Genomic DNA, 16080 nt, shown 5'->3' on the forward strand with positions numbered 1-16080 from the left:
CCGCTGCCCCGGGCCGCGCACTCCCTCTCCCCGCTGCCCCGGGCCGCGCACTCCCTCTCCCCGCTGCCCCGGGCCCCGCACTCCCTCTCCCCGCTGCCCCGGGCCGCGCACTCCCTCCCCCCGCTGCCCCGGGCCGCGCACTCCCTCTCCCCGCTGCCCCGGGCCGCGCACTCCCTCTCCCCGCTGCCCCGGGCCGCGCACTCCCTCTCCCCGCTGCCCCGGGCCGCGCACTCCCTCTCCCCGCTGCCCCGGGCCGCGCACTCCCTCCCCCCGCTGCCCCGGGCCGCGCACTCCCTCTCCCCGCTGCCCCGGGCCGCGCACTCCCTCTCCCCGCTGCCCCGGGCCGCGCACTCCCTCTCCCCGCTGCCCCGGGCCGCGCACTCCCTCTCCCCGCTGCGGAAACAAAGATCCGATCTTTGGCCGGAAGCAAGATGGCGGAACAAGATGGCGGAACAAGATGGCGGGGACTGGTCGCTAAAATGGGTCCTATAATCACCCATGAAATTCGCCCATGAGCGTACTACACGTTTGCGTGAGAGTAACCCATCTTGCTCCGCTATAAGATCTTTGATCCAGATAACTGGGTTTTGGTAGGTTTCGTAGCTATCAGTCGATAACCTGTCCCTTGTGATGGAGACAGACCAAGAAAGGGGAGGTGTCAGAGAAGTCAGGGTGAATTTGAGGGTAGGGTGGAAGTTAGTGGTGGTTAATAAAAATCACGATGTCTGGGTGCAGGAGACAGCACCAATGCAGTTGCCAATGTAACGAAGAAAGAGTTAAGTGCCAGTGCACAAGGCACAGCCTGGAACAAGGAGTGTTCGACTTAACCGACATAAATGCAGGCATAGCTGGGGCCCATGCAAGGGTCCATGACTACTACACCTTTAACTTGGAGAAAGTGAGAGGAATCAAAAGAGAAGCAGTTGAGCACTTTCCTTTTGCGCTTGTAGGAGAGTTGAAACAAGGATCCATGTAAAGTCAGATACTGGGTTAATACATCTGACAGTGCTGCTATAATTCATTGCTCTGCATACAGTTTATTGAAGTTGTAGTATATGCAAGTTTACAACCTTCTGATCAAAGAGGAGAAAGCTTGTAAATTAAAACTGAGCTAATGTAATGTTGCATGTTGATTCTAAATATCATGGGGAAAAAAACAAACTAGAATTGTAGCAATTATAGCATTGCACGAGTGCTTTGAAATATGCATTCTAAGTTATATTTATAATGTGATATAGTTTCAAGAATTTATATAAATTGGACTGGTCGTACAAATTCAATTCATAATGGATTACCACAAAGTGTGTGTCATCATTTTTTTCCTCCCTTATTCTCAGTTTTAGAATTGTAATAAAATAAATAAAATTGTAATAAGATAACGCCTTGTATAAAATAACATTGAGTAACATTGATTTTTTTTTCCCGTGGAAAACAAAGAATAATCAGTTATTTCTTTTCCCAGAATTCTCGTACTGCTGTAAATTCCCCAGATCTTCAGTCTGGTAGAGGTAATTTTCAACAGCGACAACAGCCACAGCCCCTCCTGGTACCTCAAAGACATCCTTCCGCATCTCAATTATCCGTTTGCCCTCCGCAGCAACCAGAACAGCAGCACCAACAGCAAGAGCAACCACAGAATTCAGAGGCTGCGTCTATCAGTTTAAATCAATCAGTAATTCCTGCACAACAACCAAAGAACATTCATATAAACCCTCATTTCCGAGGTCCAGTGGTTCCCCCTGTCCAAGGTTAGAACTGTAAAAGATTGTGTAAATTATGCTTTCTGAGAGAAATCATAATCCTTTTTGTATGGTTATGTTAAAGTTATTATATGGTAATCTTGACCTTCAGGCAATAACTAGATGTCAATTGCAACTGCCTCACCAATATCTTGCAAACAACACTTCCAATCCCAAATCTGGATTGGTACTGGTCCTTTGTTTTTAGGTGGCATTAGATCAGAGCATGTTTGTGTCTTCTGTGTGCAAATATGACCAATTTGCCTGGCATTAAGACCAAACATTGTAGCTCTTTTGGAGCATTGCCCCCCCCCCCCCCCCCCCCCGATGGATAGAAGCATTTGAGATGATTTCCAATGCTTCAACAGTTAAACTTGATGTTCCTTAACATCGCAGACTAGAACTTGAACGCAGCTGTTTGGATCACACATTTATAAACTCTGTCATTGGGTACATGCTACACCAATTTCTGCTATATGTAAAATAACTTGTATAGCAAGATAGAATAGAATAGAATTACCTTTATTGTCATTCAGACCTTACGGTCTGAACGAAATTTCGTGCCTGCAGTCATACATACAATAATACAATAATAAACAACAATAACCACAAATTAACATCCACCACAGTGAGTCCTCCAAGCACCTCCTCACTGTGGTGGAGGCAAAAATCTTAGGGCTGCAGTCTCTTCCCTCCTCTTCTCCCTCTGCGCTGAGGCGATACCCCACCGGACGATGGCACAGACAGTCCCGCGGCTCACCGAACCCCGCAAACGGGCCGGCTCAAACACCGCGGCCCGGGGTGGTCGAAGCTGCCGCCCTCCAGTCCAGCGGACGCAGCCGCTGGCCCGCGGCTGAACCCCGGACTCAGGTCACCGCCGCCAGAACGCCGTCCCAGCCACCGGAGCACCGTTCCAGCCCCGAGCCGGATCGCCCTCACGTGAGTGCCGTTCAACACTCGAGCTGGGCCGCTCCGACGGTAGCGCCGTACCTCCCTCGAGCTGGGCCGCTCCGACGGGAGCACCATTCCACCCTCGAGCTGGGCCGCTCCGACGGGAGCGCCATTCCACCCTCGAGCTGGGCCGCTCCGACGGGAGCGCCATTCCACCCTCGGGCTGGGCCGCCCCGACGGGAGCGCCACAGCCCCTCACTGGAGAGTCTCAGCCCCGCGCCAGGCCGCCCTCACGGGAGCGTCACAGCCCCTCACGGGAGCGCCGTTCCAGCCCCGAGCCGGACCGCCCTCACGGGAGCGAGCCCAGGGCACGTCCTGACTGGCTCTGCCTCCGGAGTCTCGAGGTCGCCAGCTCCGCCATTAGGCCTCAGCGCAGACGGAGGCAGAGAAGGGGGATACGACAAAAAAGTCGCATTCCCCCGAAGGGAGAGACAGCAAGCCCCGTTTCAACCCCCCCCCCCCACATAAGCACAACCTAAAAACCAAAAACTTAACTAGACAAAACGAAAAAAAACAACACAAAAAAAGTAAAAACGAACGGACTGCAGGCGAGACTGATTGAAGACTGACAATACTTGTAAAACAAAAGTTCTAGTTTTAAATCAGCCCAATCTTCATTTTGATATGGCTGATGTCAGAGACTCCTGGTGTCATAGGAAGAGAAATTGACCCTTTGGCACACCATACCCATGCCGACCCATTTTGCCCAATTGCACTAATCCCATACGCGTAAGGACTGTATTCTTCAACACCATGTCTATTTAAATGTATTTTTGAATGCTCTTAAACAGTGTTTATATCTGATTCCACCACCTCCTGATACAGCATTCCAGACATTAACCATTTTTTATGCTTAAAAAAGCACAAAACCTCAGATCCCCTTTCAAACAACGTCCTCCCATCTTAAAGTTATGCTGTATTGTTGTGATACCCCTGCCATTTTTGATTGTCTACCCTATATATACCTCTCATAACCTGGTACATCTCTGTCAGATAATCTCTCAATTTCCTTTGCTCCAGGGACGATAAGCCCAACCTCTCCAGTTTACCCATGCTTGAGGCTCTTGATCCGGGCAACTTTCTTATGAATCTTATCGTCACACCTTCACACCTTATCGTCACGTCCTTCCTGTACTGTGGCGACCAGAACTGTATACAATGCTCCCAGGTGTGGCTTAACCAGTGTTTTGTAAAGTTGAAATATAACGTCACCACTATTATATTCTATATTCTGATAAATGAGGAGAAGTATGCCTTAAGTCACATTCACTACCCTATTTTACCTGTGTTGCCACTTTTGAGGAACTATAGAGTTGGGCCCTGAGATCTCTGTGCATCAACTTTCCCTGGTGTCCTGCCATTTACCATATATATATATTTTACTTCTATTTGACTTCCCAAAATGCATCACTCTGTATTGTACAAAATGCATTGTACTTGTTGGGAGTAAATTCCAACTGCTAATGCTCTGCTGAACTTTTTATTTGAGCTATATACTGCTGTAGCCTTTGACAAAGCTCTTTGCGATTCATAACACCAGTTTTCGTGTTATACACAAATTTACTAATTTTGGTTTGATTTTTATTACTTTGTGTTGGCATGCACAGTGGTGCAGTTGTAGAGTTGTTGCCTTACAGGTTCAGACACCTGGGTTCAATCCTGACTATGGATGCTGTCCATATAGAGTTTGCACATTCTCCCTGTGACCGCGTGGGCTTTCTCCTGGTGCTCCTGTTTCCTCCCGCATTCCAAATACACGCAGATTTGTAGGTTAATTGGCTTCCGTAAATTGTCCCAAGTGCATGGGATAGAACTAGTGGTGGGTGGTCATTGGTTGGCGTGGATTCAGTGGTTCATAGGGCATGTTTCCATGCTGCATCTCAAAACTAAACTAATTTCAGTGATTCATTCCAGACTATAAGTCAAACTGTTAGAATCAACATGTCGCAATAAAATTTTCATCAATTTCCAAGAAGCTTCAAATTGTTAAACTCTAACTTTGAAGTGTTAATATTCTCACTTAAATCCCAAGTGGCGCAGCAGTAGAGTTGCTGCCTTATAGTACCCGAGACCTAGGTTTCATCCTGAGTACGGGTGCTGCCTGTACAGAGTTTGTGCATTCTCCCTGTGACCGTGTGGGCTTTCTCCAGGTACTCCGGTTTTCTCCCACACTCCAAAGACGTGCGGGTTTGTAGGTTTATTGATTTGGATAAAAATTGTAAATTGTCGCGCATGTGTAGGGTAGTGTTTGTATGGGGTGATCGCTTGTCGGCGCACACTCGATAGGCTGAAAAGCCTGTTTCCCCATTGTATCTCTGAAATTAAAACTTAACTTCAGCAATTAGTTAAAGTGAATCCTATCTTTTGAAAATAATTGCAAATAAATACTTCCAACCTAAATGAGAATAATTATGACAAATTATTTAGTTTTTATAGTCAGACCCTATTGTGGGCACTTTGAGCATTTCAGTGAACTGCTAAATGGTCACTGTGCATTTCTTTAGCTATTAAGCTTTTTGTATTCAATCGCAGTTAATGTAACGATGAACAATTGTAGCTTTCAGCACCACAGCTGTAAGCAAAGCCTGTTTAGTATTAGGATTTAAAAGGAATGCTTATGTAGCTCCTGTTCTGTTTTGATCACTTACAGAATGTACATTTATTGGTTCATAATTGCTACCTGGCTTGCTAGGGCCATTTGACAGCAGTTATGAGCCCAAGTTGTTGCCAAGTAAGGAAAGAACACCTTCCTGATTGAAGCTTTATATTCAAGCAGTTCCTTGGTCACCATTTCTAACACCTTTTTATTTAATTACTTGAATTCAAGTTCCTCCTGGTGAGATTTAAGTTGTTGCCTTCAGATTAATATTCCGGATCTCAAAACATCAGTCCAGTAACTTAATCACTATACCACTGTACTGTTTACGTTAATATGATCAACTTGATTCCTGCAAGGCTTTTGTGGACCACATGGCTGATGCCATATCAGTTCTGATGTGCAGTAAGTAAATTTTAGTCAAGTCTTGTGGTATATCTTGCTTTAAATGACAAATGCAAAGCAGTTATGTTCAGGACAGTTGATGATTAAAATGATTAAAAAAACTTACTTTATTCATACTTCACAAATAAAGCATGTTGAAGCCATTTAGCGTCTGTGCTGGAGGCAACCTTTAAAGTAAGGCAAATGTAACTAAGTAAAAATGTGAAGGAAATCATTTTGTCTAATGGGCTACTTAAGGTCCTGTATAGATTGTCGCTTCAGTTTGTTTAGAACTTTTATGTTTGTGTTCTTCGATAAGTGTCCTGAAAACATTCAGAATGTAAGGAATGTGAGAATCCTTTAAGAATGATGATTTAGACTGGCTCGTTGTTTTTCCTAAAATACCATTTTGTCACTCAGAATTGTTTATAATGCATTCTGTGAGGTCACACCTTTAATTTCCAGATATTTGTTCCAATAATTTTCAATTTTGGGTATAAAATGATGTATGACCACCAGCAGATATACTTATAGAATAAAGCAGCATTTACCTGCCAGCACATGGAATTATACTGGAATATACCTTTGAGCTTTCAGGGATGAAAGGAAAGCAGTAATGGGTTGGGGACGATGGATGAAATGCTGATAAAAGTAAATACCATTTCATAGAATGAATATGTATTTGTAGCTCTGAGCTTTTTGTTCATGTTCCTCAGAACTATGTTCTTTACACCCAGTCCTTCCAAGATTATCGCCTAATTCACACTTTTTGCTTAAACAAATGTTAATAAAAGTGTTCCCCAACAGTGTCAAATCATGTCAAAATATGCACATGCCAATTGATTTGCTTAATCAGTTTGTGATGGGATCAAGTGGTCTTTAATTGGAAGTGTACCTATGTCAAAACCTGTTTTGACAACATTAACTGCTATAGGTACAGATCCAAAATGGTTTTAAGTAATAATTCATACACAACATGTGTACAATATGATATTCTGGTACAAACAATTGCAGAGAAGTGGTTATAATTTATTTTCAGTTCAGTATAATGTAATTTCAGCTTTGAGTATTGAATTTCTCACAGCAAATATGCCTGAATGCTTTGAAAGGTCAGAACACAAAGGTAATGACTGGTGTTTTTTTCCCCCTCATTGTAATTGCAGTGCCCTTGATGCCTACGCCAAACCAGCCGAGGCCTGCTGTGGGCCCCCAGAGATTCCTGGTGAGTAGCAGCTGCTTCCCTTTGTATTGCAATATTGATTGCACGTACCTCTGTAAAGTAGTATTAACATAGTAATTAAATACCAGCAAAGCTAAATAAAGTTTTGAGAATCTGTAAACATTGTTGGTTCCCTGCACAGCTGGAAATGTTTGATAGGAGCTTTATGCTTTGATAGGTTTGGTGATTTTACTGTAAGCTCTACAAATTTGAAAGCGACAGGAGATATAACAGGGACTTCATACGATTTAAAAAGCAAAATCTATTAAAGTAGATAAGACAGAATTTTGCTCTATGAACGCACCATCTTATTATTTTTCAAATAAAAGAGAAGAGATACTCCCACTGTTCCATTTGATGGTATTAGTCAAGGTCAGAGGGCTTGATTAAATTCTGTGTATTCATTTAGTTCCTGACATTTCATTGCTATATCTACATGGTTTTGCATTTGTTTTTCTTTTTGGCTTCTTTAATGTATGTCTGAATCAGTGGTATCTTGCAAATTTTATTTGGGTCGCCCTGATTGACTCTGAAACAATTGCAGTATTTAAACATCAGTATTATTTTAATGCAGTTGCTGTAAAATATATTTGCAATTTCCACACCTAAATTCCCCTCAAATCTGGTCCTCTTGCAAATCAGTATAGCTAGTGGAATAACAAGCAGAGGAATCTGAATTAGCAGGCAAGATTATAATAGATACAGAGATCAACTAAGAGAAAATCGGTAGTATGCTGTAGTTATTGTGCAGAACCATGGAGAGTAGCATTGTCGTCTACAGGGTACAAGACATCAGGTGGTGGTGATTGACACTTCCTGGGTAGAGATTCTCATAGCGGTTTATGCAAATGGAGTATGAACAAGGTTGCTGCAGCAAATTACATTTCATTTAGGTTATGGGCCTTGCAAAGAAAAATGAGGCAGAGATGTGCTCAGGGTAACACAAGATTTTAGCCTGAGCATTTTGTGTTTTCAAACCATGTTTTGTAAAGCAATGTAATTATAACGTTTATAGGTGGTAAAGAAATGATGGGCATTTTCTCTCATCACATCTTGGGCAGCATAGAGCAGATGCAGTATCAGCTGTCAAATACTGTCAGACTGGCATATACAGTGCACAATTTAAAATGCAGGTGACATAATACCAAGCAACTTCCATTTGCCACTAGGCATCTGATTAATCATGATTAGCATATATTATCATACTATCAAATTTAATCATATCCGCTGGTTTCCATCAGCAGACCTCTGTGAAGCTATACAGAATATGGTTTGCATTTGAGCTGTGTGCTTGTGTATAGTATTTGAAGATCAAGAAATAAAAAAATAACGTAAATGTTTCCATTAATTGTAATGCAGCCTGTTAAAGACTTTTATGTATTGTAGCTCTTGTTCGTATAATTGCTAATATCATGTGAGCCTTTGATTATTTTCAAGACCAAGATTAATAATTTTAGAGATATAGTTTTAATCTAGCTTTCCAGGAAATCAAGGTTGATGTCGCCCTTTATTGATTGAGACCATGATATTCATGGTTTTGTGTAAATTTGGCACTAAATCTTGGTTCTTAATTTACTTTTTACTGTATTTGCAATTTCAGTGTTTGTGAATAGCTTCCAGAGGATCATTCTAAGTAAAATAATTTATTTCAAAGCAAAGCCTCTTAAATTATTTCAATTTTGTTCTCATGAATACTTGAGAACTGCTCTTCAAAAGTCTTCCTCAGCAGTGTCCTTAATCTTTGCTTTCTATAATATATTCTGGTGTTAAGCATATTGCCATTCTGATCTTAATAAAACCTTTGTCAATTGTATTGCTTTAAAATAGGAAGTATTGAGGGCATTAGTTGAAGGCCATATTATTAGTTAGGATAGTCAAGATATTTAATTGTCATTGTACTGGCTATTGAACAATTAAATTGGTGTTGCCGCTTTGCAGGCCCATTGACATAATAGCATAATACATAAATATACTGTAAAACCGTAAGCTAACAATCTGTTAAAATAGGTAACCAGATCATAATCGTACAAAAACCAAAGCATGTAGTGCAACAAAGTATAGAATCAAAGTATTATTGTCATTTGTACCAAAATGGAACAATGAAATTATATATTTATTATATTAAATTATATTGTTTATAAGCATTTCCAGGGCTTATATTTATTATATGAAATTATATAGTGGATTATAGTTGCCGAGGTAGGGTTGCGGTTAGTGTTGCACAGTATTCAAGAGTCTGATGGTTGTTGGGAGGAAGTTGTTCTCTAAACCGGAGGCAACGGCCCTCAGGCTCTTGTACCACTTTCGCGATTGTGGTGGCGGGATGAGAGCTTGACAAGGGTGGTGTGAATCATTGATTATTATTAACAAACATATTTACGTTGATGTTGGACCAGAGCTTGCTGACCCATTCCTTATGCACATGGTACTCCCATGCCCCTAGTTATTTTTCAGCTGGAAAGAGTGCAGAGAAAATTTATAAGTGTGTTGCCAGGACTTGACGGCCTGAGTTATAGGGAGCGGTTGGGCAGGCTATGAATTTATTCCTTGGAGTGAAGGAAGATGAGGAGTGATCGTATCGAGGTGTATAAAATCATGTTGGTAATCGATAGAGTATATGCACAGAGTCTTTTACGCAGAGTAGGGGAATCAAGAACCAGAAAACATAGGTTTAAGGTGAGAGGGGAAAGATTAAATAGGAATCTGAAGGTAATGTTTCACAAGAGGGTGATGGGTGAATGGAACAAGCTGCCAGAGGAGGTAATTGAGTCAGGTAATATAACATCATTTAAAATACACAAATGGGTATAACAACATTCCCTTTATTGGTGGATGGCTTGAATGTACTCATGCATAGTGGTCTTTGACTGGATAACACACAAGGAAAAGTGTTTTGTTATACCTCAATATACCTGACAATAATAAACTAAACCAAGATATTTGGATAGTACATGAATGGGTAAGGTTTAGAGCAGGGGTTTCCAAACTGTGGCCCGTAGGCCACATCCGGCCCGCAGCAAGCTCTTGGCACGTTCCGTGCGGCGGGCTATTTAGCGGGTTCTGTCGTAGCACGGGAACTTACACATCAGTCTGCCGTAGGCTATCACGTTGAGGGTTTATGTGCAGCTTCGAATTGAAATTGAAAGCCATGGTGCAGCATTAGAGACAATGTCCCTTTAAAGCTGCCTGGGACTAACTCCACCTCCCCGTTTATACTTCCTGTATACTCCTGTGACCAAGGTTAGTGGATGTCGGCTGCAGGCCTTTCTTTTTAGTTGTTTGCAATTTTAGGCTGTTCTGTTTGAATTGTGGTGATTGTTAGCAATGCTGGTTAGGTTAAGTGTATTTTATGGGGGGGTTTATCTCTGCTGATTTCTTTGCAGATCTTTGTTGGGTAGCTCAGGAGCACCAGTTGCAGTCTTTGGTGATCAGTGCAACCTGATTGTGAATGTTTACCTGTTCACTTTGAACAGCTTAGCACAAATGGTTTCCCACTTCAGTAAATGCAAAGTGCTTCATCTAAATCTAAAGTTGCTCACAAGGTCATCGAGTTGTACTTCACGGGAACGGGCCCCAGCCCACCATGTTCATGCTGACCAAGTTGGTCAGTCCCATTTGCCTGCATTTGTCCCATGACACATCCGTATCCATATATCTGCCCATATCTATCTTTTAAAACCTGTGTAATTGTTTCCACTTCTATAGCTTCCTCTGGCAGCTCATTCCATATATGGAATACCCTCTGAATGAAAAACAGGTGTCCCTGAAGTTCCTCTTAATTCTCCTCTCAACTTAAGCCGATCCACTCTAATTTAAAAAAAAACTGAGTGTTTACTTCATCCTTGCCCCTCATGATCTTCTGCCCCACAATAAGTTCACCCCTCAGCCTTCTCTGCTCCAAAAAAAATGTTCCAGCCTAGAAACCTCTCTCTATAACGCAAGCCCAGTACAAGCGTTTGGGGGAGGTGGAAATTTATGATCACCTTTGATAAACCATCGATATAACCTTTCCACCTGTACAATGCATCGGAGTAGGTTTCAGCAGAAGAAGAATTTCTTTCCTCATTTGCAAATGAAGTAATTTTAGGAATGAAAAAACAATTTCAAGAGCGATTTTCTGACCTTGATTGCAAAGCAAATGAAATCAGGCTCTTTCAAAATCCATTCGATTGCTATGTTGAAAATCTCCCAAGTCAGTTTCAAATGGAAATTATTGATCTTCCGGCAGATGACGGACTGAAAGACAAGTATGAAGAAGGAAATGTGATTGAGTTTTATAAATTTCCAGCTATTTGCTTGTAGATTTTTGTCCATTTTTGGTACAACTTACCTCTGTGAACAAACATTTTCAAGAATGAAGTATGTCAAGTCTAAATGTCGAGCAAATTTATCTGATGAGCATTGAAGTCCATCCTCATATTGGATCCTCAATTCAATGAAATTTTGAAATTTCAAAATTTTCCGTTTGTTTTACTTCAATTCTTTTTTGAGTTCATTAAATTTATAAAACTGACATTTCTTTATTTTTTCCTACGGCCTGCAAAAATGTGGCAAATATATAATGTGGCCCTCATGCTGAAAGGTTTGGAGGCCCCTGGTTTAGAGGGATGTTGGCTAAATGCGGGCAGGTGGGACGAGTGTACATGGGGCATCTTGATCGGCATGGGCAAGTTGGGTTGAAGGGCCCGTTTCCGTGCTGTATGACTCTATGACAAATGCTGCGGGACAGTTCCACCCAGCACTCCAGCAATGTGGGCCGAGCATTGTGGCACATTGAGGTAGTCCTGCTTCATTAAAAAGCTTTTGAAAGCCAAACAAGTATTACTATAAAAGTTGTAAGTGACTTTTTAATGAATTAGAAATGTCTGCCATATTTTGGTTAATGACCAGCATTTAGAATTTCTAAAATTAAAATAGGTGATTATGGTTAAATAAAATTTATAAAGCAGCAAAACAACTTTAAACAATAATTAAAGCAAAATAATTTAAAAAAAAGAAACCCACCAATGTTTTAGTCCCACTGAAATCAATGGATTTTTGGACAATGGCAGAATCCATGGGGTTTGTCTTTGGTATAAGACTGAGGAAATCTGGACAAACTGGGCTCTGCTGCTAGATTGTGTGTATGGACGTTTAGAGCAAAATGCCATTTATATGGCTAGTTGCTAGCATATATGGATCCAGGAGCAATGCTAAGTTACATTGCTAAGGGTCTGAAGAAGGGTTTCGGCCTGAAACGTTGCCTATTTCCTTCGCTCCATAGATGCTGCTGCACCCGCTGAGTTTCTCCAGCACTTTTGTCTACCTTCGATTTTCCAGCATCTGCAGTTCCTTCTTAAATGCTAAGTTACAGCCCATTACCCAACGTTAACATTTATATTTTGTATTTTTTAAACCCTAGCCGTTGCAAATTGTGAAAATAAATTTCTGATTTTTCAGTTGGTTCTCTGAACTAATGATTGAAGTTTAAATTCTCGGAGGAGGTCAAGCAGAATCTGTTGGGGGAGGGGGAGGTGGGGGATGGGATAGTTGATCAGAGTCAAGACCCTGAATCAGGACAGAGGGAAGATGGAAACAGGCCTTTGGCACAACTGGTCCATGCCAACCTCGATGCTCTGTCAAAGCTAATGCCATTTGCATGCTTTTGGCTCATGTCCCTCTAAACTTTTCCTATATATGTGCCTGTCCAGATGTCTTTTAAATGTTGTTATTGTATCTGCAATGGCTCTCCCCTCTCCACTTTGTACGAGCAATCTTCCCTCTTTACTCTCAATACTGATGGTGGGAAGGCCTTAACTTAAGCTGTCGACGGTTCAGTTCCCCCCACACACACACCGCTTAACCTGCATAGTTCCTCCAGCAGCTTGTTTTTTTGTTCCACATCCCACATTGTCAATCTCTTATGTCTCTTAATGATTGAAATATACAGGTTCAGAGGTGCATCTGATCATTGTGTGCAGTTGATTTGTCAACAAGGCTGCAAGATACAATTGGCCTCAACACCTTTTGTGACTGAAGATAAATTAGGCGAGATTCACAATTGCTATTGAGCAAATCCCATTTGGGATTGCACATGGAGATAATTTGGTTTTACTGTGATGTCCTCGCAGTTGACACCATGGCTGACAACCTTAAGACCCAGACAGAAATAATGATCTTTTTGATGTAATAGTGGATCAGCTTCTGTGGAATAAAAGCGAGCTAGAATTATGAGGTCGGAAACATAGGAGACCAAATTGGTGTGAATTGAAAAGAAATGTAATATTTTCTTACAGGTGCATATAAATGTTTATTTTGTTTATTAATTCATGGACATTCTTGGTAATGCTGGCATTTACTCTCCATCCCTATTTGATCCCGAACTAAGGAGTTAATTCCTCCGTAATTTGGAAATAATGAGGGATGGACAGTAAATGCTACCACTGCCCGTGTATGGGTGGTTTTGGGGTGCCAGGACAGATATGGATGGTAGAATAGTTTCCTTTAGGGGCAGTGTTGGTATTGGATATTTTCAATGCGGCCAAGTAGCTTTGTGGTTATCATAACTGAAACTAGATAAATGTATACTACGATTAACTAAAATTAAAAAGGCTTGAATATTTTACTCTCTCCACCCCTGCCAATTTTGATGTTCAGGTTGACATTCAAGTATAAATATTTTATTGGCATCTGTGCAGTTTACTGAGATGCTCATCTGTGTGACGTATTTGAAGAGTTTGATAATTGTAGAACTGGGCAGCACAGGAGGATTAAATTGTTCCTGTGTCAGCTCTTTGAAATAACAGTGCAACAAGTCACAATCACCGGCTGTTTCCCAAAAATGCTGTAAACATTTTATTTTCAAATATTTTATCAATTGTCTTTCGAAACATGTCATTGGTTCTGCTTCCTTTACCCTTATGGGCGGGTGATTCTGGATCATAATGTTAAATTAATCTCCTCTCATTTTGTGGTAATTTGCTAAGTACTTTAATTTTTAACCCCTCCAGCTATCTAGTTGATATTGTTGGAAGTCGTTTCTTAGTATTTACTCCATGATAACCGTTTAATTTTTGAACAACAACGAAATCCCCTTTCATCTCCTCTGCTGTAAGGAGAACAATGTTTCTATGAGCTCTCCATGTGATTGAAATTCCTCCCCGTTGCCTCCAAATCCTTGAAATGCTTTCTATAAACATTGTGCTCAGCATAATGCTCCAACTGAGGACAAATGATTCATAAAAGTTTAGCCTAACTCCTTTCCATTTGTACAGTATAATTACCTGCTTTAACATCATCAACAATTTGTCCTTTTGCTTTCAGAGATTGGTAAATGAGAGCTCACCCCCTCACCCCAGTCTCTCTGTTGCTTGTGCCCATTTTAAAATGATGGGGGGGAAAATAATATTCAAAGATGTTAAATTGCAAATTCATTCTTGCATTTAAAATTAATGTGCTTGCATTCTGGTACATCTAACATGAGAGAGCAGCTTAAATGACTTCAAACCTCTCTTGCGCACATGTCAGTGAATGGGCATCTTAAAGTGTTAATTGCCATATTCCCACTTATTTATATATTTTAAACATTTGCAAATTATGTGTACTTGGAATAATAAAATTAAGATTTGGGCTGACAGGTGTTAAATATACAATGAAACTTTACAAGGGTGGCTTTCATATCGTCCTCATTAGTTCATTTTGAAGTTGAGATAGCTTTTATAAAAAAACATTTTCATGGTCTGAATTTTTTTTAAATCTAATTTTTAAATTTCAGATTTATAATTCATTGGGTTCATTTGCTAAGTATTGTTCTAATGAACTATCATGTGTTGAGTCTCCCACTTTATACATAATATAAATGGCTAGTGGTAAAGAGGCAGTAGTTAATAGTTAATGTTTTTGTTTGTAAATGTGGATCTTAAATAAAGATTTATGGGATCCTGTATTTATTACTAACATATGATATAGCTTAAACACAAAAAAAAATGTATGCCCAGGGGATGTCTCTGAGGTTAATAACCACTCTGCTGTATATAGCCTCTTTGAATGTAAAGAGATAGGCGTACAGGTTTATTCATGACATCTTTTTTTTCCCCCTCAAGCATTTGATACTGTCACTTCTGGTCTGGAAGATAAGGGGATCTATATCCAGTAACTGAAGATACTTCACTGTGCATTGTTGTAGTAATGCCTGCTGTATAGCAATCATTTAATTTACTTAGGTTTTGCTTCTTTGCTCCAAACACAGTCAGTTGAATTAACTTGTGCTCACCCACTATATCAGATTTATTTTCACGGATAAATATTTTACATTTTAAGTAGGATTAATAATAAATGTCTGCCTTGAAGACGGACACTATTAATTTGTTGAACAATTCGTAAGATTTCAACAGTGTTGTTAAAGTATTTAATTAAAGGTTTTTGTGACTACACAGCTGAAGCTATTGAGAAAGCTGATAAGTCGTACAATAGTCATTTGATCCCTTTGGTTGGCTGTGCCTCCTTTCAGTCGTTGATTAACTTTTTGTTGAGCACCTTATGTGAAGTTTCAGCTGTTTTACTATTGTAAGTAGTTGCCATCATTCCACATGAAAAGATGGATTACCATTGATAATATCATATAATTAACATAAGGTTGAAAAGCAAAAGCATAATTTGTGCAAGTTTCACATGCCAAAGAAGGTTAATTTCTCAACTGGAAAGAGCCTGTGAGAAAATAAAATGTGGCCAGGTGTGATTTTATTCTGCAATTGGAGGAACCAGCTTTGCTTATTTTCTTTAAGAGTTATGATGAAAAGTATGTGCATCTCTTCCTCTTTCTGTCTCTGGTGTGAAGTGTGATGTAGAATGTGCTATTTAAATAGATGTCACATATAATTCCTTTGCACAGAAGTGACAAACAAGTAAATTGCTGACCAGACTGGTGAAATAGTTAACCTTATGCTTGCAACCTGACTTTATTCCCACTGGGAAACATTCTTCTGTGCCTTTTAAACCCGTTAAAAACAAATGGATCACAATCTTAACTTGGTCACTTTCAAGAGAATTGTGGATAAATTAGAAATTTGGACTTGAAATTTTGTACATTCCGCGCCGACCAGTGATCCCCGCACCTTAGCACTATCCTATACCCACTAGGGACAATTTTATTTTTTTTACATTTACCAAGCCAATTAACCTACCAACCTGTACGTCTTTGGAGTGTGGGAGGA

At 40.6% G+C, this 16080-nt stretch overlaps 1 protein-coding gene across 2 annotated transcripts in view; it reads left to right on the forward strand.

Annotated features, from left to right (window-relative positions):
- The window catches only part of rbm33 (RNA binding motif protein 33), a 151516-nt gene that overhangs the window by 60545 nt on the left and 74891 nt on the right, over positions 1–16080 (forward strand). For both annotated transcript variants that reach the window (XM_033044324.1, XM_033044332.1), the window contains exons 9-10: positions 1463–1748; positions 6834–6892. In XM_033044324.1, coding sequence (XP_032900215.1) covers positions 1463–1748; positions 6834–6892 — 345 coding nt within the window. The remainder of the gene's footprint in view (positions 1–1462; positions 1749–6833; positions 6893–16080) is intronic.

This window comes from Amblyraja radiata, chromosome 2 (assembly GCF_010909765.2).
Source record: "Amblyraja radiata isolate CabotCenter1 chromosome 2, sAmbRad1.1.pri, whole genome shotgun sequence".
NCBI lineage: Eukaryota > Metazoa > Chordata > Chondrichthyes > Rajiformes > Rajidae > Amblyraja > Amblyraja radiata.